Genomic DNA, 25,478 nt, shown 5'->3' on the forward strand with positions numbered 1-25,478 from the left:
TTTAAGAAATCTTTGGAGTTAGAGCAGTTGGTAGGTGTATTTTTATAGAGTACCTTGGCCTATGTGTTAAGTTGGTTGCATTTTTGAAAAGCTTGTATAGCTAGAATTAAAAGACCTTTTTATATGTTGCTGTAGGCTTTTACATAGAAATCACAGTGTGGAATGTAGAAAGTCTAGAACTGATGTCCACGTAAGAACTATTTTGTTCGGTTTTGAATTTTCTCTTTACAAATGTTAAGAGTCTGCGAGCCACCACTTTGGTGTATCTTTATCAATCACTGGGGCAGTAAGTTTATTATTATAAGATATTTGAAATTAAGAATTATATCAGAAACAAGCATTTAGTTGAGCAACCAGTGTTTGAGTGTTAAGTGTGTAGTGTGTACTGGCTGATGAATTTAGACACTGGTGAATAGTGAACAAGATAGACAGTAGTCTCTGTCCTGTTGTAATTAAGCATAAATTTAGTTAGAAATGATACTAATGTTTTTTATATGAGATATTTTATATCAGTGGTATTTATACATAGCCAACACATTTTGCTATGATTTGCTCAGTTTCATGAAATTGGCCTATTTTTATAGGTCAGAAATGATCCATACTCGCAGTTTTTTACATGGTTGAATCTTGTATCACTAGGTGTAGTAATTTCTGTGCTTCTGTGGGTGAAAAGATCAGGGATTTGGCTAATGCTAAAATATCTCTGTTTATATACCCAGTTAATTGGAATATTTTTAAGAGTATTTGACCTTATGTGAATTATTTATTGTACTGTATATAGGAAAAGAATAACATAAAACAAAGGCTAGTTATTATAAAAAAAAATGCCCTGTTAATACTGCCACTAGTACAGAGGCACTATTTATATCCAGTGCTAAAGGCCAGCCAACCATATAATTTGATATGTGTATTGTTTCTTAAGGAAACGTTGCTGCAGTATTAAAACTATTTTATCAGGTCATGGAGTTTTTTGCTGGCCTTCTTAATGAAATTTAGTAAAATGAAACAACTGAGAGACAATGGATATTATGTATCATAAGGTGTGTTGAATTGTACTGAGTTAATGTTACGTTTAAGTGAATTTTATTTTCATTTTGTCCAATAGGATGTACAGTTACCCAGCACGTGTACCTCCTCCTCCTCCTATTGCTCGGGCTGTAGTGCCCTCGAAACGTCAGCGTGTATCAGGAAACACCTCACGAAGGGGCAAAAGTGGCTTCAATTCTAAGAGTGGACAGCGGGGATCGTCCAAGTCTGGAAAGTGTATGTATTATTTCAGTTTTGTGATTTTGGTATCTCATGTGTTTTGAAATAGGGAAGCTAATGCGGTTCTAGTATTTTTGTGCTACATGGCTTTATGTATTCAAAATGATGGAAGACGCTGGGTATGGTGGCTCAAGTAATACCAGCACTTTGGGAGGCCAAATAGGGCAGATCACCTGAGGTCAGGAGTTCAAGACCAGCCTGGCCCAACGTGGCGAAACCCTGTCTTTACTGAAAATACAAAAAATTAGCTGGGCGTGGTGGTGCATGCATATAATGCCAGCTACTTGGGAGACTGAGGCAGGAGAATCACTTGAACCAGAGAGGCAGAGGTTGCAGTGAGCCAAGATCATGCCATTGCACTCCAGCCCAAGTGACAAGAGCCAAACTCCATCTCAGAAAAAATTAATCCAAAGTGATGGAAGAGACAGGATTGTGATTCAGTGGCCAAACTCAAATATGGAAGGCAATAAAACATTACAGAAGGTCTGATGCTGTGGCACATGTCTGTATCAGATGCTTCGGAGGCTAAGACTGCCGGGATCTAGGCTGCGGTGGGAGGATTGCATGAGGCCTAATGTTTGAGACTGTTGTGCACTTTGATCATTATCTGTGCATGGTCACTGCACTCAGGCCTCAGCAACGTAGTGAGAGCCCAGATCTAAAAGACATTAAAAACAAAACAAGAACCATTACAGAAAGTACTTTATAATAGAATCAAGGTTTTTGGGAAACTTAAAATCAAGGCCCTTCATTACCAGGAAATCTTTAGTGGCTCTCTCTCTCCCTGGGGAACTTCAGCTGTGAGCTCCTGGTGTAGTCTAGTGTGAATGTATTTGCTAATTCATATCTTCTAGTACATTTGATTTTAATCCAGGATTTTGTTTATATTAAAGTGAAAGGAGATGACCTTCAGGCCATTAAGAAGGAACTGACCCAGATAAAACAAAAAGTGGATTCTCTCCTGGAAAACCTGGAAAAAATTGAAAAGGAACAGAGCAAACAAGCAGGTAAATGGGTTTTCTGCTTGTTGGGTATTCAGTTGGGCTAGTTACATAAGGCGGTTGAAAGTATGTGTTTGAATAGTGGAATATAAAGCAATTTAATGTAAAACTTGGGGAGTGTGAATTGGGAAAGGCATTTGTGTGGGAGGATTTAGATTTGTGCTGCAGTTCTGTGATCCTTAGTGGGGATTGTCTACATCCTGTGGACATAACTGCCCCTAGACAGACTTGTCCTTCTCATCCCCAGTAGAGATGAAGAATGATAAGTCAGAAGAGGAGCAGAGCAGCAGCTCCGTGAAGAAAGATGAGACTAATGTGAAGATGGAGTCTGAGGGGGGTGCAGATGACTCTGCTGAGGAGGGGGACCTACTGGATGATGATGATAATGAAGATCGGGGGGATGACCAGGTGAAAACCACGGGAAAGGAAAGAAAAAGGTGGTGGAGGGGGGCTCAGGGACAAATGGAGTGCCTCTAACTCCATCCTATTTGTGTCTGTTTCTCACAGCTGGAGTTGATCAAGGATGATGAAAAAGAGGCTGAGGAAGGAGAGGATGACAGAGACAGCGCCAATGGCGAGGATGACTCTTAAGCACATAGTGGGGTTTAGAAATCTTATCCCATTATTTCTTTACCTAGGCGCTTGTCTAAGATCAAATTTTTCACCAGATCCTCTCCCCTAGTATCTTCAGCACATGCTCACTGTTCTCCCCATCCTTGTCCTTCCCATGTTCATTAATTCATATTTCCCTGCGCCTAGTCCCATTTTCACTTCCTTTGACGCTCCTAGTAGGTTTGTTAAGTCTTACCCTGTAATTTTTGCTTTTAATTTTGATACCTCTTTATGACTTAACAATAAAAAGGATGTATGGTTTTTATCAACTGTCTCCAAAATAATCTCTTGTTATGAAGGGAGTACAGTTCTTTTCATTCATACATATGTTCAGTAGTTGCTTCCCTAACTGCAAAGGCAATCTCATTTAGTTGAGTAGCTCCTGAAAGCAGCTTTGAGTTAGAAGTATGTGTGTTACACCCCAACATTAGTGTGCTGTGTGGGGCAGTTCAACACAAATGTAATGATGTATTTTTGTGAATGAGAGTTGGCATGTCAAATGCATCCTCTAGAAAAATAATTAGTGTTATAGTCTTAAGATTTGTTTTCTAAAGTTGATACTGTGGGTTATTTTTGTGAACAGCCTGATGTTTGGGACCTTTTTTCTTCAAAATAAACAAGTCCTTATTAAACCAGGAATTTGGAGAAAAATCACCCTGGTTTTTATTTTTGTATTTTATTATTGTTTACTTTAAAAACTCTTTGTTTTACAGCGTCCTCCACAAAACCCCTAGAATGCACAATATTTTTCTTGGAGTCATAATCATTATGCATACCAACATAACACTACTCAAATTATATTTCATTGAGATGCATGTTGCATTGAGGAGTTAACTTGACATCAAGTGGAGATTGTTTTCACAATGGCTTTTACATCCTAATGAAAGTTTGGGAAGGATATCCTCTCTGGGTTTTCATTAGAGCTTTGTAGTCCAGCTGGTACCCTTTTTGAAGTTTTTGTTGTGTGCTAAATTGTTTTGTCCTTAAATAGGAGAAGCTCAAAAACATTAAGATTTCAGGAAAATTCCAACAGCTGGATAATGGAACCCCTGCTTTCTTCTATTTTGTCCTTTTAATTATTTATAGCCCCAGTTACCTTCTGAATTCTGAAACCTCCATGTTAATGAAAAAAAAAAACAACAAAAAAAACAATTTCCTGATATTCCATAGTCTGCCTTCCCAGGTGACTGAGAACATAGAGAATGTTACACATTTATTTTACGCTAAATGATCTTTTACCCATATTAGCTAATCTTTCTGTTTTCCTTCAACTTTAATTGCAGTGATTGCGTTTTTAGCATCCAATCTTAAGACAAATATATTAAACAGCTACCAGTGTTGATACCTCATCCTTGAAAGGCCTAGTTCATATTTATTTTTCAGCTTTTCCAGCATAGCAGAAAATGGCATTTACAATTTTTGTGCACACAAACCTTGGATTCCCCTATAAAGTTGCTATTGTTGCACAGCATGCAGCACTAGCCTTTTTTCATCCTATAGGCAAAACTCATGTCTTCTTTATAAGGATTTTATAGATTATTTTATATGACAGGTGACAAAAGCAGAATATAAGGAAGAGGCTGGACTACCCTTGGAGCCCAGATACATGATATAAAGGCAATTCCTTTTGTATGTTAATTTGGTCAGAAATACTACTACTCACTTGTTTTCTGATCTGATATCAGCTCATGTTATGCAAACTTCTTTTAGTAAGTAATCCATGACTAGAAAATAAACTGGTTGTTTAGGAGAGAGTGTCAGATGTGTAAGATGCTAATAAAACCTGTTTAATATTATGTTGTTAGCTGCAACTTTTTGGAAAATACTAGATAAATTAGTCCAGAATCAAGTGTCTGCTTTTCTCTTCACTGTAGGACCCACACAGAAGCAGTCTGTTAGCTGTGAATACCACAATCTGCAGATGCTCTAGTCCCTTACATAAAATGGCATAATGGCATAGTATTTATATGTAACCTACACATAAATTCTCCTGTATACTTTAAATCATCTCTCTACATGATAAATATAACTAACTGATAAAATGTAAATGCTATGTAAATAGTTGTAGCTGTGTTTTTTTTATTTGTATTTTTGTTAACTTTTAGTTTTTCTTAGTATTTTCGATCTATAGTTGGTTGAATCTGCATGTGCAGAACCCATGAACATGGAGGGCCAACTACATTTAATTTTGTAGTAAAGCAGGTATTGAAAGAAGCTGTGGAAAGCGCTTTTAAATATTTGGTTGATACAAAGGTAATTGTAGCTTTTGCCATTACTTTTAATTAGCCACAATTACTTTTGCACATAGCTGGAGACCACAATCACACATCTACACACACATATTGGTAGGGTTATTGTTGGAATACCAACATTTCTAGTTTGTCTTGATAGGAAAGTCATTTCACAGTCTTGGTTTAAGGCTACTGTGTGTTTAAGACAACAGTACTCTAGGTTTTCTATAATCCCAGGTATACAACAATTTGACATTTAGGTCCCTAGACAAAACTAGCAAAATAGAGAGCAGGGTTGATATACCATCTGGTAAGATGCTTTTTAGATTCTGATCCAATGCAGAGGAATACAGGCTTTTTGGGAAAGGGGCTAGTGTTTTTAAAGGCCATTTATCAGATTATGATAAGTAAGTCAGTGACATTACTTAATCCTGGGCCCTGCAAAGTAAGAAAAGGAGTTGGCTCAATAGAAATAGAGAGTCAGAATAGTAGGTATGACAGTATAGGTAAAGGGGGATAGATACGATGATTTTAGAGTCAGGTAGTAATTGAGAGAGTTCTGATTTAATGTAATAGTATAATTGAGGGATTTCAGATTGACAGTCTGATTAAAGGGCCCTACACTATTTAGTAGAAGTAAAATTTAAAACAATTTAAAATTCAGAACACATGTTTCTCATGCTATAGAATCTAAACTGTCCTGTCATATAAGAATGCAATTTTTGTTCAGGGTTAGAAAGCAGGAGAGGAAGTGGATGAACCAAAAATACTTAGTAACATTTCTTTCTGATGCTGCATAATGTATGATTGGGAAAGTTTGGAGCACTCTGCATTGGGTAGTTACTAATTTGCTGCTTCTCAGTGGGATGAGCTAACAGAAAGCTGTAAGGTGGGAATCGGGGCTAAATTTGGGATTCTCGAAAAGAGGGCTCCTCTTAGATTTCACTTCAGATGTTATTACTACTTAGTTGTGTGACTTAAAGCCTCTTTTTCAGAGGGAACTAGGCGTAATCGAAAAGGAAATAAATTGGAACAAAAAGGTGGTAAATTGGAAGGAAATGAACTGGTGTCAAAGTAGGATTGGGAAGAATGTAATAATACAGTTGACGCAACCTAAGCCATAAGATAACCGTGAAGTGTCAACACATGAATCTACTATAACTTGGCAGTATGTTTTATTCAAGGGAGTTAGGGGGAGCAAAGCCCGGTGTATAATACAGAAAGTACAGAAGTAGAACAGTTGATATAAACTATATACAAGTACTAGTGTTTCGAGGTAACCTTGATAAAACAAGTGCTTTGTGGAAGTGGTTGCAGAATAAAGAAATTGTGTATGTTTAATGAGATCAGTTGAAAGTTCAGGAACATATGCCTGGCCTGACAAAGCGTTGACTGGGGAGAACCAGAAAACATTCATTCCTACTGACAGTTGACCTTTATTTATTATGAGAATTCAGCTACACTGATGTCAAATGGAGTTTCCATTTCTGAGCCCTTGTTCAGATCACATTAACCAAGAAAATGCATTTAATTGGAATTTAGAAGCATCCAAGAAAAAGTACCCTGACCAGAAAACCAGTAGACAGTAGTAAACATGACATAGAAATGATTGGTAAATGAGTTACATATAATATCTGTACTATGGTCTGAGTATCTTTTAGGAACCTTTCACACTAATAAGGAGCACTCTTTTGGAGAATTTTAGTGTTTGGAGGGAACTTGGCATAAAGTAAAAATGTAAACTGCAGAGTAAAAGGTGAGCATAGACATACCTGACCAGACAAAAGCTTTCCAAATGTTAGACAAAGTAGAAAACTGCAGAATTTGTGTTTGCATTAGTAACTTTCAAGTTAAAGAAATCTCAATTTTGGAAAGCAGGGATTTTTTAGAGTATTGGAGCAAACACCCTTTGTGAGTTAGAACTACAAAACATAGACGAAGGGGAGAATAGTGTAATGGGGTGAATCCAATTGACAAAGGGACTAGCAGGGAGTTGGAAGAGGAAAGCATGTTGGATTTTTTCCAAGTGGCACACACAAATGAAAGTTTTGAGAAACATGTCCCTGAAGCACTGACAAGTTTGCATTTGGAAAAATAACTCATACAGTCCTTTAACAAATCTAGAAAAATTGTGGCTTATGATTATAGTTTATTACCAAATTTTTGGATTTAGTAAGTTTCAACTTTGTTAAAGTTTCCTGGGAGTGGGGGATGGGCTTTTAAATCTGGATTTCAAGATGGTGCACTCCAGACCTATTAAATCTCTAGGATTGGGACGCATTGATACTTTTTTAATTTTTAACTTTTTCACACAACCAGATTGGAAAGATACTACAGACATTAATACATTTTTCGAGTTGCCATAATTACAATTTTTGGCCCAAATTGTGAACCACTGCACCAAAGAGGGAGAAGCAACCCTGTTTGATAAAGAAGGGTGAGGATTAGGAAAGGACATAGGGCTTTCAAGAAAGGGTGGCTAGGTGGCTGGCTAATAAATTTAGTAAAAAGATGACCATGTATATGTGAGAATTAAGGGCAGTAAGAGAAAGTGTGACTGCTAGTATGTTTTCATCAAAGAACTGAAGGCAACTGAAAGGGTCAAGGTGTACAAGTCCAGGCCCCAGAGTAAAGAAGACACCTAGGGAGTCATCTGGTGGGTACAGAGGAAGGGGAAAAAATTCCCTTGTTCTTTAACAAAGCCTGTTAAAGTAAGCTGTTAAAGCTATAGTACTGTCAGTAAAATGTCATGATGATGGAAATGTTTTCTGATGTATTGAGCAATATGATAGCGACTAGTGACATGTTATTGAGCCTTGAGATGTGGCTAGTGTGACTGAAGAGTTGGACTTAAATTTTTACTTCCAGACATGACATGAGACTACTGTATTGGATAGTTCAGTGCTATAGAATATTGAGAAGTTTCCAGACAAATACTGCTAGTGGTTACTAACTCAAATGTACATGAACAAATGTGACTCCAAGATTTTGTGTGTCTTGAGTTGATGTTTTCTTTCCTGGACTCTAGGCCCAAGGCTTTAATATTGAAGATTTCCTTAGTGAGGGCATCTACAATGGCAAGATTTTGCAGGCTTAATCAATGTTGCTCACACCTTCATATAGCAGTGCCTCTTACAGGATAAACTATATTGTTAGATGGGAACCCATCTTGTCAGTTGCTTCATGCTCAGGGAATAGAGTATGTTTTACAGGCTTTGTATGTATGCAGCCTGCTAGGCAAGCATTTAATTGACATAGACTCAACAGTTCTATTACGTACATATGGAAGTAATTTCTGTGTTTCAAGGAGCTTCAGAGAGATTACCTTGTTCACAGCCCTATGGTTATTCAAATAGTAGAGCCCAAAATTTGATGTAGGCATGACTTTACTCCGTGGGGTTTTGGACCTTCAACGAGGAAATGGTGTTTTTTGTCCTAGAAATTGAATAAACTATTTCCCAACTAGAGGTTAACAGACTGAGGTCCTAGCAGCTTCTCTCTTTAACAGAAGGGGAAAAATAGCACCATACCATTTCATTCTCCTAGAGTCATTTATCGATTGAATAGTTGGAAGAGCGTATAGAGAAGTGCCTGGCTAACAGCTGAAAAGTCTGCCATTTCAGGCAACTTTGTTGGGTTTTAGAAGTGAAGCAGAAATACAGAGAAAATACAGCTTCTCCCACCCACATGTATTTTTAAACCATTTCTTCTGGCCCAGAAGACGCTTTTCCATATATCTTGGAAAAAACCACTCTGTCAGTACTCTTGAGTACTTTTTCTTTTGTTCTGAGACAGAGTCTTGCTCTGACACCCAGGCTGCAGTGCAGTGGTGTGATCTCGGCTCACCGCAACCTCCGCCTACCAGGTTCAAGTGATTCTCTTGCCTTAGCCTCCTGAGTAGCATGTGCCACCACACCTGGCTAAGTTTTTTGTGTTTTTAGTAGAGATGTGGTTTTGCCGAATTTGCCAGGCAGGTCTAGAACTCCTGGCCTCAAGTGATCTGCCCACCTTAGTCTCCCAAAGTGCTGGTATTACAGGTGTGAGCCGTGGCACCTAGCTGAGTCTATGCCTGCCATGGCAGTGACATTGCAAGAGCTGTAAAAAGAGACTCCCACAGGGACATTAATGTGAAACAAGTCCATTGACAAGGATTCAGTCACTTGCAGCCTCTCACAAACCACAATAATGAAGTTGCGGTGAATTTGAGACATAGCCTTCCTCCCCAAAATTCTTGATCCAAGAATCCACCTGTCAAGTTCAATGACTGAGACTCCATTTCTAGCATGGTCCTTGGTTAACAATTTGACTAGTTTCCATCCAGGCTTAATCTTTCCATGGACCATTATGTTTATGTCTTGGTGTCTACTGCACTTACTGTCTGTCCCTGTTTTATGGATACTAGCTTTTTAAAGAGGCATAAATACTTAAAAGACCCCATTGGCCCTCCTGGGGGAAATTACCTCAAACCACAGAGTAGTCTGCTAAATAACAAGCTAGAGCCAGCTGCCAGCCTAACTTTGCCCAGGTCTACAATATTTCTGTCGTTACTTTAGTTTCCTCATCCCCGCAGACTTACCTTTTCCCCAGAAGTTTACATCCACTCTCCATATATTGTTAATACAGTTTGGCTGTTTCCCCACCCAAATCTCATCTTTAATTGTGAAGCTCATAATCCCCAACTCTGTGTTGAGGGAGGGACACGATGGGAGGTGATTGGTTCATGGGGGCAGTTTCCCCCATGCTGTTTTTGTGAGTGAGTTCTCATGAGATCTGATGGTTTTATGAGGGGCTCTTCCCCCTTGCCTCCTATACAAACTCTGTCTCACCTTCTGCCACGTAAGATGTACCTGCTTCCCTTTCTGCCATGATTTTAAGTGTCCTGAGGCCTCCCCAGCCATGCAGAATTGTCAAACTTCTTTCCTTTATAAATAACCCAGTCTTGGGAAGTTGTTGATAGCAGTGTGAAGACAGTCGAATAGTTGTTTTCATGAATGCTGGAAATGCTGTGATCTGCTCTGCCATTGCCATATCTCCCATCCTGGACTGACCCTCAGTACTTTTCCTTTTAGGGGTGACTCAGCTCTTTGCCTTGAGCAGCAGGAGTAGCCCTTGGTAGAATCTAGTTCCCCAGGGGAAATCTAAGCCTCTTAGTGTGTGCTCTTTTATGCCCTCTCACCTGGGAATACAGTCCTCTCTGCAACATAATGGCCCTACAGTTCCCTCACCCACTCCCTCAGCATGGGGATCAGGCATATGGCAGTACTTGGTGAAGTTTATGCTGCTTTGTTTTAAGCACTCACCTGAATGTGTAAGGACATCTTTCCTCAATAGTTTCTCACTTCTTAGAAGTCTGCAGTCTTCATCCAAACGTCTTGATAGCTCATTTTCCAGAGAGCTCTGTAGTTCTTGGGAAGTGTTGTCCTAGCTTTGGTTTATCTGAATAGTCCTATTTTAACTTTTCCCACACAGATGGCAGCCTCTTGCCTGCCCTTCTATTTGCACACTTGTCTATTTTCTCTTTCTCTAAATGCCTTTTGAGTATTAATACTTCACTGGTGGTTCCATAGCCTTGTCCCCACTTCTGCAACTTGAAGGCAATTCTCAATTTTCTTCTTGAGCACATTTTTACTTAGCAGCTTCTGAATATACCAGCCACAATTAAGGTACAATCTGGTCACATAACTTTTTCCCTAAGAAGAAATTTGCTGCCCAAGACTAATAGCCAGCGTTAAGAAAATGCATACTCCTGTATCTGATGTAAATGCGTTATTGTTAATGTTTAGAATTAAAGACAAAACATCCTATTTTATAGCTACTGTTAGTACCCATGTGCCTTCTAAATATCTTTTGAATAGTTTTACTTCTTTCCATCTTGACAGCTACCATCTCAATCCAAGCTTCCATCACCTTGCTCCTAGCTTACTGCAGTATCCTCCTGCCTACCCTTCATCCACTTTTACCTTTTTCCAATCACTTGTTCCTACAACAGCCATATTGGTTTTTTCAAAACACACATACGATCAGGGCACTTATTGACTTAAAACCATTTCTGGCATTACTTGCCCTTAGGTGAATGACAAAACTTTTTAATAGAGTCCACAAGACCAGAGATAGCCTGACGCTTTGCCCATCTGTACAGCCTCTGCCATATGTTCCCTTACTTTCTCTGTTCAACCACATTGGACTTTGTTCCTCTTACTACTCATGCTCGCCACCTATTTGGTTCCGAAGTGTTCCTCTTACTACTCATGCTCCCCACCTATTTGGTTCCCTAGTTACCCTCTCTCCATCCTTCAGATTTCAACTTATGTCACTTCCTCCAGGAAGCCCACCCTGCCTTTCTTAACCAGGCCAATAGGCTGTCAAAACCAGGTATCTCTTTGTAGCACTACGGTACTCATTGATTTGTATGAATATTTGATTAATGTGTGCTTTTTAAAATTAGAATGAAACTCAGCAGGGACTACATCTATTACTTATGATTACTATATTGCTAGTGCTTAGCAGTGTCTAAACAAATACATGTTGAATGAATACATAAAAAGGGGAGAAGAAAAAGGGGAGGATTGGCCCTCTGTGAGGCAGTCTTGCAAACAGCAGAAATGCAAAGCAAGGCTGAGGAAATAACTATGCACCAAACACCTAGAGGGGTATTGTAATGTGCCTGTCTCAAATGGGTGCATTCTCATCGGTAAGTTTCGCTGCTACAACTTTGCAACTTTCACTATGATAGTTCACATTCCTCTTCTAATGTCAGTCTCCAACAAATCCCTCAGTAATTCATAATCAGTAATCTCATGCCGAGAGAGGGGCATTATCCAAAATAGTTGGGTGTGTCCATTGCAGTTTTTTTGTTTGTTTTTTTTTTTTTTTTTTTTTTTTTTTTTTTTCCTGAAATGGAGTCTCACTCTGTTGCCCTGGCTGGAGTGCAGTGGCGCAGTCTCAGCTCACTGCAACCTCCGCCTCCTGGGTCCAGGCAATTCTCCTGCCTCAGCCTCCTGAGTAGCTGGGATTACAGGCACCTGCCACCACACCTGGCTACTTTTTTGTATTTTTAGTAGAGATGGGATTTCATCATGTTGGCCAGGCTGGTCTCGAACTCCTGACCTTGTGATCCACCTGCCTTGACCTCCCAAAGTGCTGGGATTACAGGCGTGAGCCACTGCACCTGGCCACTCATTTGTCTTTCAGTACCTTTAAGTTCAGTTTCCCTTACAAAGCCCACTCTTTTCTTAGTGGGAATATCTTGTACCACCTAACACCTGCATTCCTTAATTTTTTAAAATTAAAACATTTATATACTACAAAATAGGCACATGTTAAGCATGCAGCTTGATGAAGATTTACAAAGTAAACATGCCTGTTTAAACGTCACTCTGATTAGGATGGGGAACATAACCAGCACTTCAGAAACCTCTCTTCCATCATTACCACCACTGGTTATCCTAACCACTCTTCTGACTTGTATCACCATAGATAGGTTTTACTTATTTTGAAGCCATATATAAATGGTATAATGTATTATTGAAGTTCAGGTTTTCCTGAGAGCACATCTTCAGAGAAAAAAATTTGAGTGCAGTAGTTTATTTGGGGTATGGCTCCAGGATGCAGGAGTGGGAAAGATGGGAGAGTGAGACAGAAGAAAAATCAATACAAGGGTGTTATGGAGGTTGTATATATAATGCTTCCCAGAATTGCCTGACTGAACAGGAGGCTGAAATATTTATCCACTGGCTCCTGTTTCCAGTCGATTGAGGGATGCCACCAAGGAGGTTAACTTCACTGCAATTCTGAGCTTTAACTCACTATAATAAGCCCCAGCAGCACTGAAGGACATTTGGGTTATTTTCAGTTTGGGATAATACTGCTGTGAACATTCTTGTACATGTCTTTTGAGAACTCGTATGTGTACATTTGTGATGGGTATATAATGGGGTGAAATTGCTGGTTCATAGAATATGTGTATATTCACCTTTAATAGAGATTGTCAACCATTTTTCTAAAGTGGTTATACTCATTTATATTCTATCTGTAAATGAACATTTCAATTGCTCCACATCTTTGCTGACACTTAGTATTGATTTCTTTTTTAATTTTCGGCTTTTTAATGAGTGTGTAGTGGTATCTCACTTGGTGTTTGTTTGCTTTTTGGTAAATTTTTTATTGAAGTATAATTTACATACAGAAAATCACACAAATTGTGTACAGGTTTGACTTTTCATACAGTGAACACATGCAAAAACCAGTATGAAATTAAGAGTTGAAACATCACCAGTATTCCAGAAGCTCCATGCATGTTCTCTTCCAGTTTCTATACCACTATCCCAAGGGTGGTCTATTAACCCAGCAGCATAGATTAGTTTTGCCTGTTTTTCAGTTTCAAATAAATGGATAATATATTACGTATTCTTGTGTCTGGCTTCTTTGACTCAGCAATATGTCTATACAATTCATCTATATTGTTGCATGTTGTAGCTTGTTCATACTGTTCTATACAGTATTGCATTGTATAAATATATTCATTCTGTTAATATGCATTTGGGCTGTTTCCAGTTTTGGCTATTATGAATAAAGCTGCTATGAACATTCTACAGTTGTCTTGTTGAACATATGTATGCATTTCTGCTGGGTATAAAGCTTAAAAAGGAAATTACTAGAAAATAGAGTATTGCCTCATCTCACCTACCTGCTGTTTTCACTCTAATTTCAGCCATTCTGGTGACTGTGTGATAGTGTCACATTAAAAATTTTTCTTTGCTTTTATAAAGTATTTTTATGTTGGAATAATGTTAGATTTACAGAAGAGTTACAAAGACAGTACAGAGAGTTCCTTATATACCCTTATCCAGTTTCCCCTTAGGTTAATATCTTAATGTTACCGTGGTACCTTTGTCAAAACTAGTAAACCAACATTGACTGGCACATTACTGTTAACTCTAGATGTTACTCAGATTTCACGAGTTTGTATGTGTGTGTGGTTGTGCACTTTAACCACCATAATATACAAAAGTGTTCCATTGCCACAAAGTAGCCCTTGTATTACCCACTTACTGTCACACCTTATCACCCATTCTTTCACCACCTTCCCTAACCCCTGAAAACCACTGATCTTCACTGTAATTTTGTCATTTCAAGAAGTTATATGAATGGCATAGTATATATACAAACATAGCATATGTAACTTTTTGCGAATGGGTTTGCCCTCCACAGTATGAGGCTCTTTAATTCCATCCAAGTTTTATTATATGTACCAATATTTTTCAGTTTCTAAAAAGTTGCTGTGGATTTACCAGTTTGTCAAACTCCTCACTCATCTATTATAAGACATTTGGGTTGTTTCTAGTTTTGGGCTATTAAAAATAAAGCTGCTGTGAACATTTGTGTGTAAGTTTTTGTACATTTAAGTCTTCATTTCTCTGGGATATAAGAAACTGCCCAACTATTTCCCAGAGTTGCTATCTCATTTTACATTCCCACCAACAATGAGAGATGCAGTTCCTTTGCATTTTTGCCAGGATATAGCATTGGCACTTGTTTTTATTTTCACTGTTCTAACAGAGATGCATTGATGCTGTTTTCTTGTTTGTTTGCATTTCCCTAATGGCCGATGATGTTTAACCTATTTTCATGTGCTTATTTGCCATCCATATGTTATCTTTGGTAAAATGTATCTGCATGCCTCTTGCCCATTTTATAATTGGATTGTTTTTAACCATTGTGCTTTGAGAATTCTTTATATATTCTCGATTAAAGTCCTTTGCCAGCTGATTTGCAGATATTTTCTCCCAGTCTATAACTTTTCATCTTATCAGAGCCTTTTGCTGAGCAAAAGTTTTTAAAAATTTTTTTTTTTTTTAAGATGGGGTTTCACCACAATGGCCAAGCTGGTCTTGAACTCCTGACCTCAGGTGATCCACCTACCTGGGCCTCCCAAAGTGCTAGGATTACAGGCCTGAGCCACTGGGCCCGGCCCAGTTTTTAATTTTTATAAAGTCCAGTTTATCATTTTTCTTTCTCTTATGGACCATGCTGTTAGTGCTGTTTCTAAGAACTCTTCACCAAGACCTAGATCCCGATGATTTGTTTTTTTTTTTCTAAAATGTTATATAGTTTTACATCTAAATGTATGATCTATCAAGTTATTTTTGTACAAGGTATGAGGTTCAGATCGAGGAGGTTTCTGTGTGTGTGTGTGTGTGTGTTTTCCAGTGGATATTCAATTGCTTCTGTATGTAAGTTCCCTGTTTTGTTCCATTAGTCAATGTATTTATCCATCTCCCCATACTACATTTTTTATTACTGTAGCTATGTAGAAAGTCTTAAAATTGGGCAGGGTGACTCCTCCCACTATTTTTTTTCCCCCGCAAAATTGTTTTAACTATTACCTTTCCATATGAATTTTAGAATAAGCTTGGCTATTTCTAAAAATCTTGATTAGGTTGTAAACTAACAGCCCCACGGGTTTTATAATTTCATCTTGCCTGCTATGTGGAGCCAATTTATTAAGACAGAGGAATTGCAATAAAGAGTAATTAACACAGAGCCAGCTGTGAGGGAGACGAGTTTTATTACTCGTCAGTCTCCCTGAGAATTTTGGAATCAAAGTTTTTAAGGATAATTTGTTGGGTAGGGAGAAAATGAGTCTGAGTTCAGACAGGGAGTTCTGATTGGTAAGAGATGAAATAATAGGGAGTCAAAGCTATCCATCCTTTTGTGCTGAATCAGTTCCTGGGTAGGGGCCATAAAACCAAATGAGTCAGTTTATTGATCTGGGTGGTGTCAGCTGATCCATTGAGTGCAGGGTTTGCAAAATATTTCAAATACTTATCTTAGGTTTTATAATAGTGTTGTTATCCACTGGATCAATTTGGGAAGGGTCAGAATCTTGTAGCTACCAGCTGCATGACTCCTAAACCATAATTTTGAATCTTTTGGCTAATTTGTTGGTCCTACAAAGGCAGTCTAGTCCCCAGGCAAGAAGGGGGTTTGTTTTGGGAAACAGCTGTTACTATCTTTGTTTCAAACTATAGACTATACATTAAGTTCCTCCCAAAGTTAGTTTGGCCTACTCTCAGGAATGAACAAGAACAGCTTAGAGGTTAGAAGGAAGATGGAGGTTAAGTCAGATCTCTTTCATTCTCTCAGTTATAATTTTGCAATGATGGTTTCATTATAATAGGAAATATGTTAGATCTATATATTAATTTGGGGAGAACTGACATCTTTGCCATGCTTAGTTTTCCAATCCATGAACATGATATGTCTCTCCATTTATTTTGATCTTTGATTTGTGTGTGTGTGTGTGTGTGTGTTTATTTTTATTTTTTATTTATTTTTTTGCTTTATTTTTTTTCTTTTTATCATTGCTTTGTAGTTTTGAGCATACAGATCCTGTACAGGTTTTGTGAGATTTACACCTAAGTATTTTTTTAAATGATTGCACATGATATTGTGTTTTAATTTTACTGTCTTCACGTTTATTGGTGGTCTATAGCAATATAATTCAAAGAGGCCAGCCTGGTGGCAAAACTCTGTCTCTACAAAGAATACTAAAGTTAGCCAGGTGTGGTGGTACTTGGGAGGCTGAGGTGGAAGGATCGTTTGAGTTTGGGAGGCAGAAGTTGTAGTGAGCTGAGATCATAACACTGCACTTTAGCCTGGGCAACAGAGCAAGACATGGTCTCGAGGGAAAAAAAAAAAGAAATACGCTTCATTTTTATATGTTGATCTTGTATCCTGTAACTTTACTGAACTCTTTTACTGGTTCTACTGTTTTTTTCCTACTATTTTTACTGAAGTGCAATGGCGCAATCTCAGCTCACTGCAACCTCTGCCTCCTGGGTTCAAGTGATTCTCTTGCCTCAGCCTCCTGAGTAGCTGGGATTATAGGCGCCTGCCACCATGCCCAGTTAATTTTATGTATTTTTAATAGAGACGAGGTTTCACCATGTTGCCAGGCTGGTCTTAAACTACTGACTTCAGGTGATCTGCCCGCCTCAGCCTCCCAAAGTACTGATATTACAGTCATGAGCCACCGTGCTCGGCTGCAGCTCTCCATTCTATTTTTTAGCCATCCAATTAGTTTTCAATTTCAGTTATTGTGTTTTCAGATTTTAAAATTTCCATTTGGTCCTCATGTCTTCTATTTCTTTGCTTAGATTTTCTATTCTTTCATTTGTTTTATGCATACTTATAATTGCCCATTATAAGTATGAATAAGTATGAAACATTTTTATTATGTCTACATTAAAATCTTTGTCAGATGATTACAACATTTGTGTCATCTTGGTGTTGGCATCTGTTGCTCTTACGAGATCCTTGGGGTGTCACTTTTCTGGCCTGAAACCTCTGGCCAGTGGTGCCTTTGCCTGAGTTTTGCTCAGGCCTGCTGGGCTCATTCTGCCCACTTGGACTTGCAGGCTGCGCTCAGCTCACACTACCAGTGTGGATCCCACACCTGCCAAGGGTGAGTCAGGCATGGAGTGCCGAGGGGTGTGTGAGCAAGCATGGGGTCCAGCCACTGTGGAGTCAGACACGCTAGCCGCTGCAGTGGGGTGGGCAGCTCCAGGTGCTGGCAAGGGCCCTGGCTCTCTGCGAGGCTGTGGCTGGACCAGATGCACTGCAAACAGCTTCCCTGACTGGCAACAGGAAATGCAGTGATGCCTGGAAGCTTGGAGATGCCAGGCCCTGCAGGACCCAAAAGAGGGAGTCACAGTCCTGGCTTGGGAAGCTCCCAGGTCTGGGCTCCCTGAGGAGTTGCAGCTCTTCTCTCCTCTTCACCTGCAATGTGGCAAGCAAGGGACATGCTTCAGTCCTGTTTGTGTTATAGCCCTTTTAGCTCTGCCATTCAGTGGGTCCTGAGTTCTAGTCCTGTGATCAGGAAGAATGAGGTATGCAGACAAGTGGAGGGTAAGCAAGATGAAGAGGAGCTTTTTTGAGCAATGGAACAGCTCAGAGGAGACTCGCAGTGGGTAGCTGCTTTCTGTAGCCAGGGTGTCCCAAGAGTGTTCAGCTCCTAGTTGAGAGGGGGCCCTAAAGTGGGCTGCTTCTCTCTGTAGGCAGGTCTTCCAGTCATCTTCCCAGCTTTCAATAGAGCGGAGGCCTTGGAGTGGGTAGTCCTCTCTCTGCTCAGCTCTGGCTAAACCCAGGGCTTTTATGGGCCTCAGAAGGGAGGAGGTGTGCACAATTGGTCCATGGGCAGCCATGGGTGACCAGGAAAAGGCACCACAGTTTCCCACTCCATGGGACTGGCAGCCCAGCCCCCAGCACTCCTTGGCCTGAAGGTGGGGTCTCACCAGGGACCCATCACCTTCCACCCAGGAATCTATCTGGCTCCTGCTGTCATTCATTTTACCCTCCTAAACTCTGAGCTGAGATGGGAAGGGGGGAAGGCAAGGAGAAGCCAGGCAGTGGAAGTAGGCACTTCCAAGTCTGTGAGGGCAGAAGGGCCTTCCCAGGCCCCCAAGAGTGCAAGGATGTCTAAGTCTCCAGCCAGATTTTGGTGGCTGCAGCTGCATGTAGGGGTGGAGGTAGGGGGGCAGGACTGGTTTTAGTGGCTGCAGCTGTGCCCTGGAGGACAGGACTCCTGCCTGCTCCCAGCCCCCAAATAGCACAGGGAGGCTCGGATCTGCAGCCACAACTTGTGCAGCTGAAGCTCTGTCCAAGAGAGTGGGGCTCCTGTCTGCTCCATGGAGTGGGGGGGCCCAGGTCTGTACCTACAGTTTAAGCAGCTGCAGTGGCACCTAGGGTGCTCCCACCCCAACTCAGAAGGGGCGGGGCTCCCACTTGTTCCCTCCAGCTCCACTCAGCATGCAGCCCCGGGGGCCTCCCTGCTGCAGTGGGTGTGGCGGCAGTGGCAGGCTATCTGGAGCAGCCGCTGCCATCATTACCTCATTCAAATTGAGGTTTTTCTTCGTTCTTGGCATGACAAGTAATTTTTTTTAAATTGTATCTTGGACATACTGGTATTATGATTTTTTTGGATCTTACTCAAATTTTATATATTAGCAAGCCTCCACTGACACCTTGCTGGTAGAGGAAGGAAGGGGACACCATCTTCTTCTTTTTTTTGTTTGGCTTTTGTTTTTGGAGACAGAGTCTGGAGTGCAGTGGTATGATCTTGGCTTACTGCAACCTTCGCCTCCTGGGTTCAAGCAATTCTCCTGCCTCAGCCTCCCGAGTAGGTGGGATTGCATATGCCCACCACCACATCCGGCTAAGGTTTGTAGTTTTAGTAGAGATGGGGTTTCACAATGTTGGCCAGACTGCTCTTGAACTCCTGACCTCAGGTGCTCCATGCACCTCAGCCTCCCAAAGTGCTGGGATTACAGGAATAAGCCACCACGCGGGGTGTGGACACCATCTTGTTACCACTGGGTGGAGGTGGAAGTCCATGCTCCTCCCTGAGCCTCTGCTGACATGACGAAATGTGCCTCATTTTTGCTGGGTAGGGGTAGAAATTTAGACATCCGATTCAGCATCCACTGCTACCACAGGTATAGGGAGGGGCACGTTGTTGCTGCCAGGCAGGAATGGAAACCTAAACAGCCAGCTCAGCTTCCGTGGACACTGCAGGAGGGGAGAACGGTATTTCATCATTGCCAGGTAAGGTAGAAGGATAGGCTCCTCATTCAGCTCTAGTGACTGCAGTTTTTGCCATGAAGTTTGGCTGTAGTAGTGTAAACGTTGTCAAAAGATTTCCTCTCCTACTAGGCGACCCATTTTCCAGTTCTCTGGCTGGAGAAAGGATTGGGGTTGGGGGACAGTTTTATCTGCCATATGATAATCAGCTGGCAATTTTAAAAAACAAACTGCTGGGATTTTAAGTGGGATTGTTTAAGCAAAATGGAATAAATCTTTACAATTCTGAGTCTTCCAATATATGAAAATGTTATAACCCTCCATTTGTTTAGGTTTTTGTTTTAATATTGTTTAGTTGCTTTTAGCATAGAGATCTTGCTCATCTTTCATTAGAATTAATTTATTTTGGAGACTGATGCAAATGCTATAATTTTTTTTTTTTTTTTTGGAAACAGGGTCTCTATTGCTCAGGTTGGAGTGCAGTGGCACAATCTTGGCTCACTGCAACCTCTGCCTCCTGGGTTCAAGCAATGCTCCTGCCTCAGCCTCCCAAGTAGCTGAGATTACAGGGACTCACCACCATGCCTGACTAATTTTTGTATTTTTAGTAGAGACAGGGTTTCACCATGTTGATCAGACTGGAAATGCTATAAGATACTTTATTTTCCAATTATTTATTTATTTTGAGATGAGGTTTCACTCTTGTTACCCAGGCTGGAGTGCAATGGCGCAATCTCGGCTCACCGCAACCTCCGCCTTCTGGGATCAGGCAATTCTCCTGCCTCAGCCTCCTGAGTAGCTGGGATTACAGGCACGCGCCACCATGCCCAGCTAATTTTTTGTATTTTTAGTAGAGACAGGGTTTCACCTTGTTGACCAGGATGGTCTTGATCTCTTGACCTTGTGATCCACCCGCCTCGGCCTCCCAAAGTGCTGGGATTACAGGCGTGAGCCACCGCGCCCGGCCCCTCCAATTATTTATTTTTTAACAATTAATTTATGTGTTGATTTTGTATTCAGGTCCTTCCTAAATTTGTAAATTCTGTAGATTCATTCTGAGTTTTCCATGTTGTCTGTGAATAATGAAAACTTTGTTTCTTCTTTTCCAATACTTACATACTTACTTCTTACTGCCTCACTGCACATTCTTATATATAAACTGCCCAGTGTAATGTGGAATCAAAACAGTGACAGAGGACAAACCCATTTCATTCCACATCTCAGGGGGAAAGCTTTTAATGTTTGGCAATAAATATTTTGTTTGCTATGGTTTTTTATAGTAATCTTTTGTCAGATTAATTAAGGAAATATTCTTTCATCATTACTTAAAAAGGTTTCTAAAAAAGTTTTTATTTTGTTTCTATTGCTGCTGAACAAATTCATAGCAAATATATATTTTTTTAAATCCTGAATGGGTATAGCATTTTATCAAATGCTTATTCTCCATCAATTGTGACAACTGCATTTTTATCCTTTAATTTAAATGTTAAATCAACGTTATATTTTTCGAATAAACTCAACATCATATAACATTTACCCTTTTATATACTGCTGGATTTGTTTTGCTAATATTTTATTTAGAATTTTTGTTTCTGTGTTTATGAGAGCAATTGACCTACAGTTTCTTTCCTTTTAATGTTGTTTTCCAGGTTTTAGTATCAAGGTTATGCTGGCCTCTTAGTATGAATTAGGCAGTATTTTCTCTTTCTCTAATCCCTGGAAGATTTTGTGTAATATAAATATTATTTACTGTTTAAATGTTTGGGAGTTTTTACTTTTTTAATTTTTGTTTTTTCTAAATTTTATTATACTTTAAGTTCTGAAGTACATGTGCAGATCTTGCAGGATTGTTACATAGGTATACACATGCCATGGTGGTTTGCTGCATCCATCCCCCATCACCTACATTAGGTATTTTTCCTAATGTTATCCCTCCCCAATCTCCCCACCCCCTGCTATCCCTCCCCTAGTCCCCCACCCCCCAACAGACCCCAGTGTGTGATGTTCCCCTCCCTATGTCCATGTGTTCTCATTGTTCAACACCCACTTATGAGTGAGAACATGTGGTGTTTGGTTTTCTGTTCTTGTGTCAGTTTGCTGAGAATAATGGTTTCCAGATTCATCCATGTCCCTGCAAAGGACATGAACACATCCTTTTTTATGCATAGTATTCCATGGTGTATATGTGCCACATTTTCTTTATCCAGTCTCATTGATGGGCATTTGGGTTGGTTCCAAGTCTTTGCTATTATAAACAGTGCTGCAATGAACATATGTATCTTTATAATAGAACGATTTATAATCCTTTGGGTACGTATATACCCAGTAATGGGATTTGTAGTTTTGGGTCAAATGGTATTTCTAGTTTTAGATCCTTGAGGAATCGCCACACTGTCTTCCACAATGGTTGAACTAATTTACACTCCCACCAACAGTGTAAAAGTGTTCCTATTTCTCCACATCCTCTCCAGCATCTGTTGTTTCCAGATTTTTTAATGATCGCCATTCAAACTGGCATGAGATGGTATCTCAATGTGGTTTTGATTTGCATTTCTCTAATGACCAGTGATGATGAGCATTTTTTCATGTCTGTTGGCTGCATAAATGTCTTCTTTTGAAAATTGTCTGTTCACATCCTTTGCCCACTTTCTGATGGGGTTGTTTTTTTCTTGTAGATTTGTTTTAGTTTTTTGTAGATTCTGGATATTAGCCCTTTGTCAGATGGGTAGATTGCAAAAACTTTTTACTCATTCTGTTGGTTGCCGGTTCACTCTAATAATTGTTTCTTTTTTCGTGCAGAAGCTCTTAAGTTTAATTAGATCCCATTTCTCTATTTTGGCTTTTGTTGCCATTGCTTTTGGTGTTACAGTCATGAGGTCCTTACCTATGCCTGTGTCCTGAATGGTATTGCCTAGGTTTTCTTCTAGGGTTTTTATGGTGAATTTATCTGGAGTTAATTTTTGTATAAGGTGTCAGGAAGGGGTCCAGTTTCCGCTTTCTGCACATGACTAGCCAGTTTTCTCAACACCATTTAATAAACAGGGAATCCTTTCCCCATTGCTTGTTTTTGTCAGATTTGTCAAAGATCAGATGGTTGTAGATGTGTGGCGTTACTTCCGAGGCCTCTGTTCTGTTCCATTAGTCTATATATCTCTGCTTTGGTACCAGTACCATGCTATTTTGATTACTGTAGGCTTGTAGTATAGTTTGAAGTCAGGTAGTGTGATGCCTCCAGCTTTGTTCTTTTTGCTTAGGATTGTCTTGGCTATGTGGGTTCTTTTTTGGTTCCATATGAACTTTGAGGTGGTTTTTTCCAGTTCTGTGAAGAAGGTCAATGGTAACTTGATGGAGATTGAATCTATAAGTTACTTTGGGCAGTATGGCCATTTTCATGATATTGATTTCTCCTAATCATGAGCATGGAATGTTTTTCCATCTGTTTGTGTCCTCTCTTATTTCCTTGAGCAGTGGCTTGTAGTTCTCCTTGAAGAGGTCCTTCACATCCCTTGTTAGTTATATTCCTAGGTAATTTATTCTCTTCATAGCAATTGTGAATGGGAGTTCGCTCATGATTTGGCTCTCAGTTTGTCTGTTATTGGTGTATAGGAATGCTTGATTTTTGCACGTTGATTCTGTATCCTGAGACTTTGCTGAAGTTGCTTATCATCTTAAGGAGATTTTGGGCTGAGACAATGGAGTCTTCTAAATATACAATCATGTCGTCTGCAAATAGAGACAATTTGACTTCCTCTTTTCCTAAGTGAATACCTTTTATTTCTTTTTCTTGCCTGATTGCTCTGGCTAGAACTTCCAGTACTATGTTGAATAGGAATGGTGAAAGAGGGCATCCTTGTCTAGTGCCAGTTTTCAAAGGGAATGCTTCCAGTTTTTGCCCATTTAGTATGATATTGGCTGTGGGTTTGTCATAAATAGCTTTTGTTATTTTGAGATATTCCATAGATACCTAGTTTATTGAGTGTTTTTAGCATAAGGGGCTATTGAATTTTGTCAAAGGCCTTCTCTGCGTCTATTGAGATAATCATGTGGTTTTTGTCTTTGGTTCTGTTTATGCCATGGATTACATTTATATATTTGCATATGTTGAACCAGCCTTGCATCCCTGGGATGAAGCCTACTTGACCATGATGGATAAGCTTTTTGATGTGCTATTGCATTCGATTTGCCACTATTTTATTGAAGATTTTTGCATCAATGTTCATCATGGATACTGGCCTGAAATTTTCATTTTTAGTTGTGTCTCTGCCAGGTTTTGATATCAGGATGATGTTGGTCTCATGAAATGAATTACAGAGGGTTCCCTCTTTTTGTATTGTTTGGAATAATTTCAGAAGGAATGGTACCAGCTCCTCTTTGTACGTCTGGTAGAATTTGACTGTGAACCCATCTGGATCTGGACTTTTCTTCGTTGGTAAGCTATTCATTGTTGCTTCAACTTCAGAACTTGTTATTGGTCTATTTGGGGATTCAACTTCTTCCTGGTTTAGTCTTCGGAGGGTGTAAGTGTCCAGGAATTTATCCATATCTTCTAGATTTACTGGTTTTTGTGCAGAGTTGTTTGTAGTAATCTCTGATGGTAGTTTGTGTTTCTGTGGAATTGGTGGTGATAAAACCTTTATCATTTTTCCTGCATCTATTCGATTCTTCTCTCTTTTCTTTTTTATTAGTCTGGCTAGCAGTCTATCTATTTTGTTGATCTTTTTAAAAAACCAGCTCCTGGATTCATTGATTTTTTTGAAAGGTTTTTTTGTGTCTCTATTTCCTTCAGTTCTGCTCTGATCTTAGTTATTTCTTGTCTTCTGCTAGCCTTTGGATTTGTTTGATCTTGCTCCTCTAGTTCTTTTAACTAGATGTCAATTTTAGATCTTTCCTTGCTTCTCATGTGGGCATTTAGTGCTATGAATTTCCCTCTAGACACTGCTTTAAATGTGTCCCAGAGATTCTTGTATGTTGTGTCTTTGTTCTCATTGGTTTCGAAGATCATCTTTATTTCTGCCTTCATTTCATTATGTATCCAGTAGTCATTCAGGAGCAGGTTGTTCAGTTTCCATGTAGTTGTGCAGTTTTGAGCGAGTTTCTTAATCCTGAGTTCTAATTTGATTGCACTGTGGTCTGAGAGACTGTTATGATTTCTGTTCTTTTGCATTTGCTGAGGAGTGATTTACTTCCAATTATGTGGTCAATTCTAGAGTAAGTGCGATGTGGTGCTGAGAAGAATGTATATTCTGTGGATTTGGGGTGGAGAGTTCTGTAGATGTCTATTAGATCCACTTGGTCCAGATCTGAGTTCAAGTCCTGGATATCCTTGTTAATGTTCTGTCTCATTGATCTGTCTAATATTGACAGTGGAGTGTTAAAGTCTCCCACTACTATTGTGTGGGAGTCTAAGTCTCTTTGTAGGTTGTTAAGAACTTGCTTTATGTATCTGGGTGCTCCTTTTTTCTTTTTTTAAATTTTATTTTAAGTTTTCTGCCATAACACAGACCTCAAGAGGTCCTAAGAACTTGTTCCCTGGATTTTTTTTTTTTTTTTTTTGAGATGGATTTTCACTCTTTCACCAAGGCTGGAGTGAAGTGGTACAATCTCAGCTCACTTCAACCTCCTCCCTCTGGTTCAAGTGATTCTCCTGCCACAGCCTCCTGAATAGCTAAGATTAAAGGTGCTCTCCACCATGCCAGGCTAAATTTTGTATTTTTAGTAGAGAAGGGGTTTTGCCACATTGACCAGTCTGGTCTCGAACTCCTGATCTCGGGTGATCCACCCTCCTTGG

The 25,478-nt window shown here is 39.7% G+C and overlaps 1 protein-coding gene across 10 annotated transcripts in view; it reads left to right on the forward strand.

The window, feature by feature from the left end:
- Window positions 1-13,699, forward strand: part of HNRNPC (heterogeneous nuclear ribonucleoprotein C) — a 56,806-nt gene extending 43,107 nt beyond the window's left edge. For 8 of the 10 annotated variants that reach the window (XM_064374782.1, XM_064374783.1, XM_064374781.1 and 5 more), the window contains 4 exons: window positions 1,106-1,263; window positions 2,160-2,273; window positions 2,515-2,675; window positions 2,775-13,699. In XM_064374782.1, the coding sequence (XP_064230852.1) occupies window positions 1,106-1,263; window positions 2,160-2,273; window positions 2,515-2,675; window positions 2,775-2,858 (517 nt within the window). In that variant the 3' untranslated portion in view covers window positions 2,859-13,699. The remainder of the gene's footprint in view (window positions 1-1,105; window positions 1,264-2,159; window positions 2,274-2,514; window positions 2,676-2,774) is intronic. The other 2 variants (XM_064374786.1, XM_064374791.1) reach the window with 1 other exon arrangement.
- The last annotated feature ends 11,779 nt before the right edge of the window (window positions 13,700-25,478 follow it).

This window comes from Aotus nancymaae, unplaced genomic scaffold (genome assembly GCF_030222135.1).
Source record: "Aotus nancymaae isolate 86718 unplaced genomic scaffold, 86718_ANA_hifiasm-v0.15.2.pri h1tg000011l, whole genome shotgun sequence".
NCBI classification, from domain to species: Eukaryota; Metazoa; Chordata; class Mammalia; order Primates; family Aotidae; genus Aotus; species Aotus nancymaae.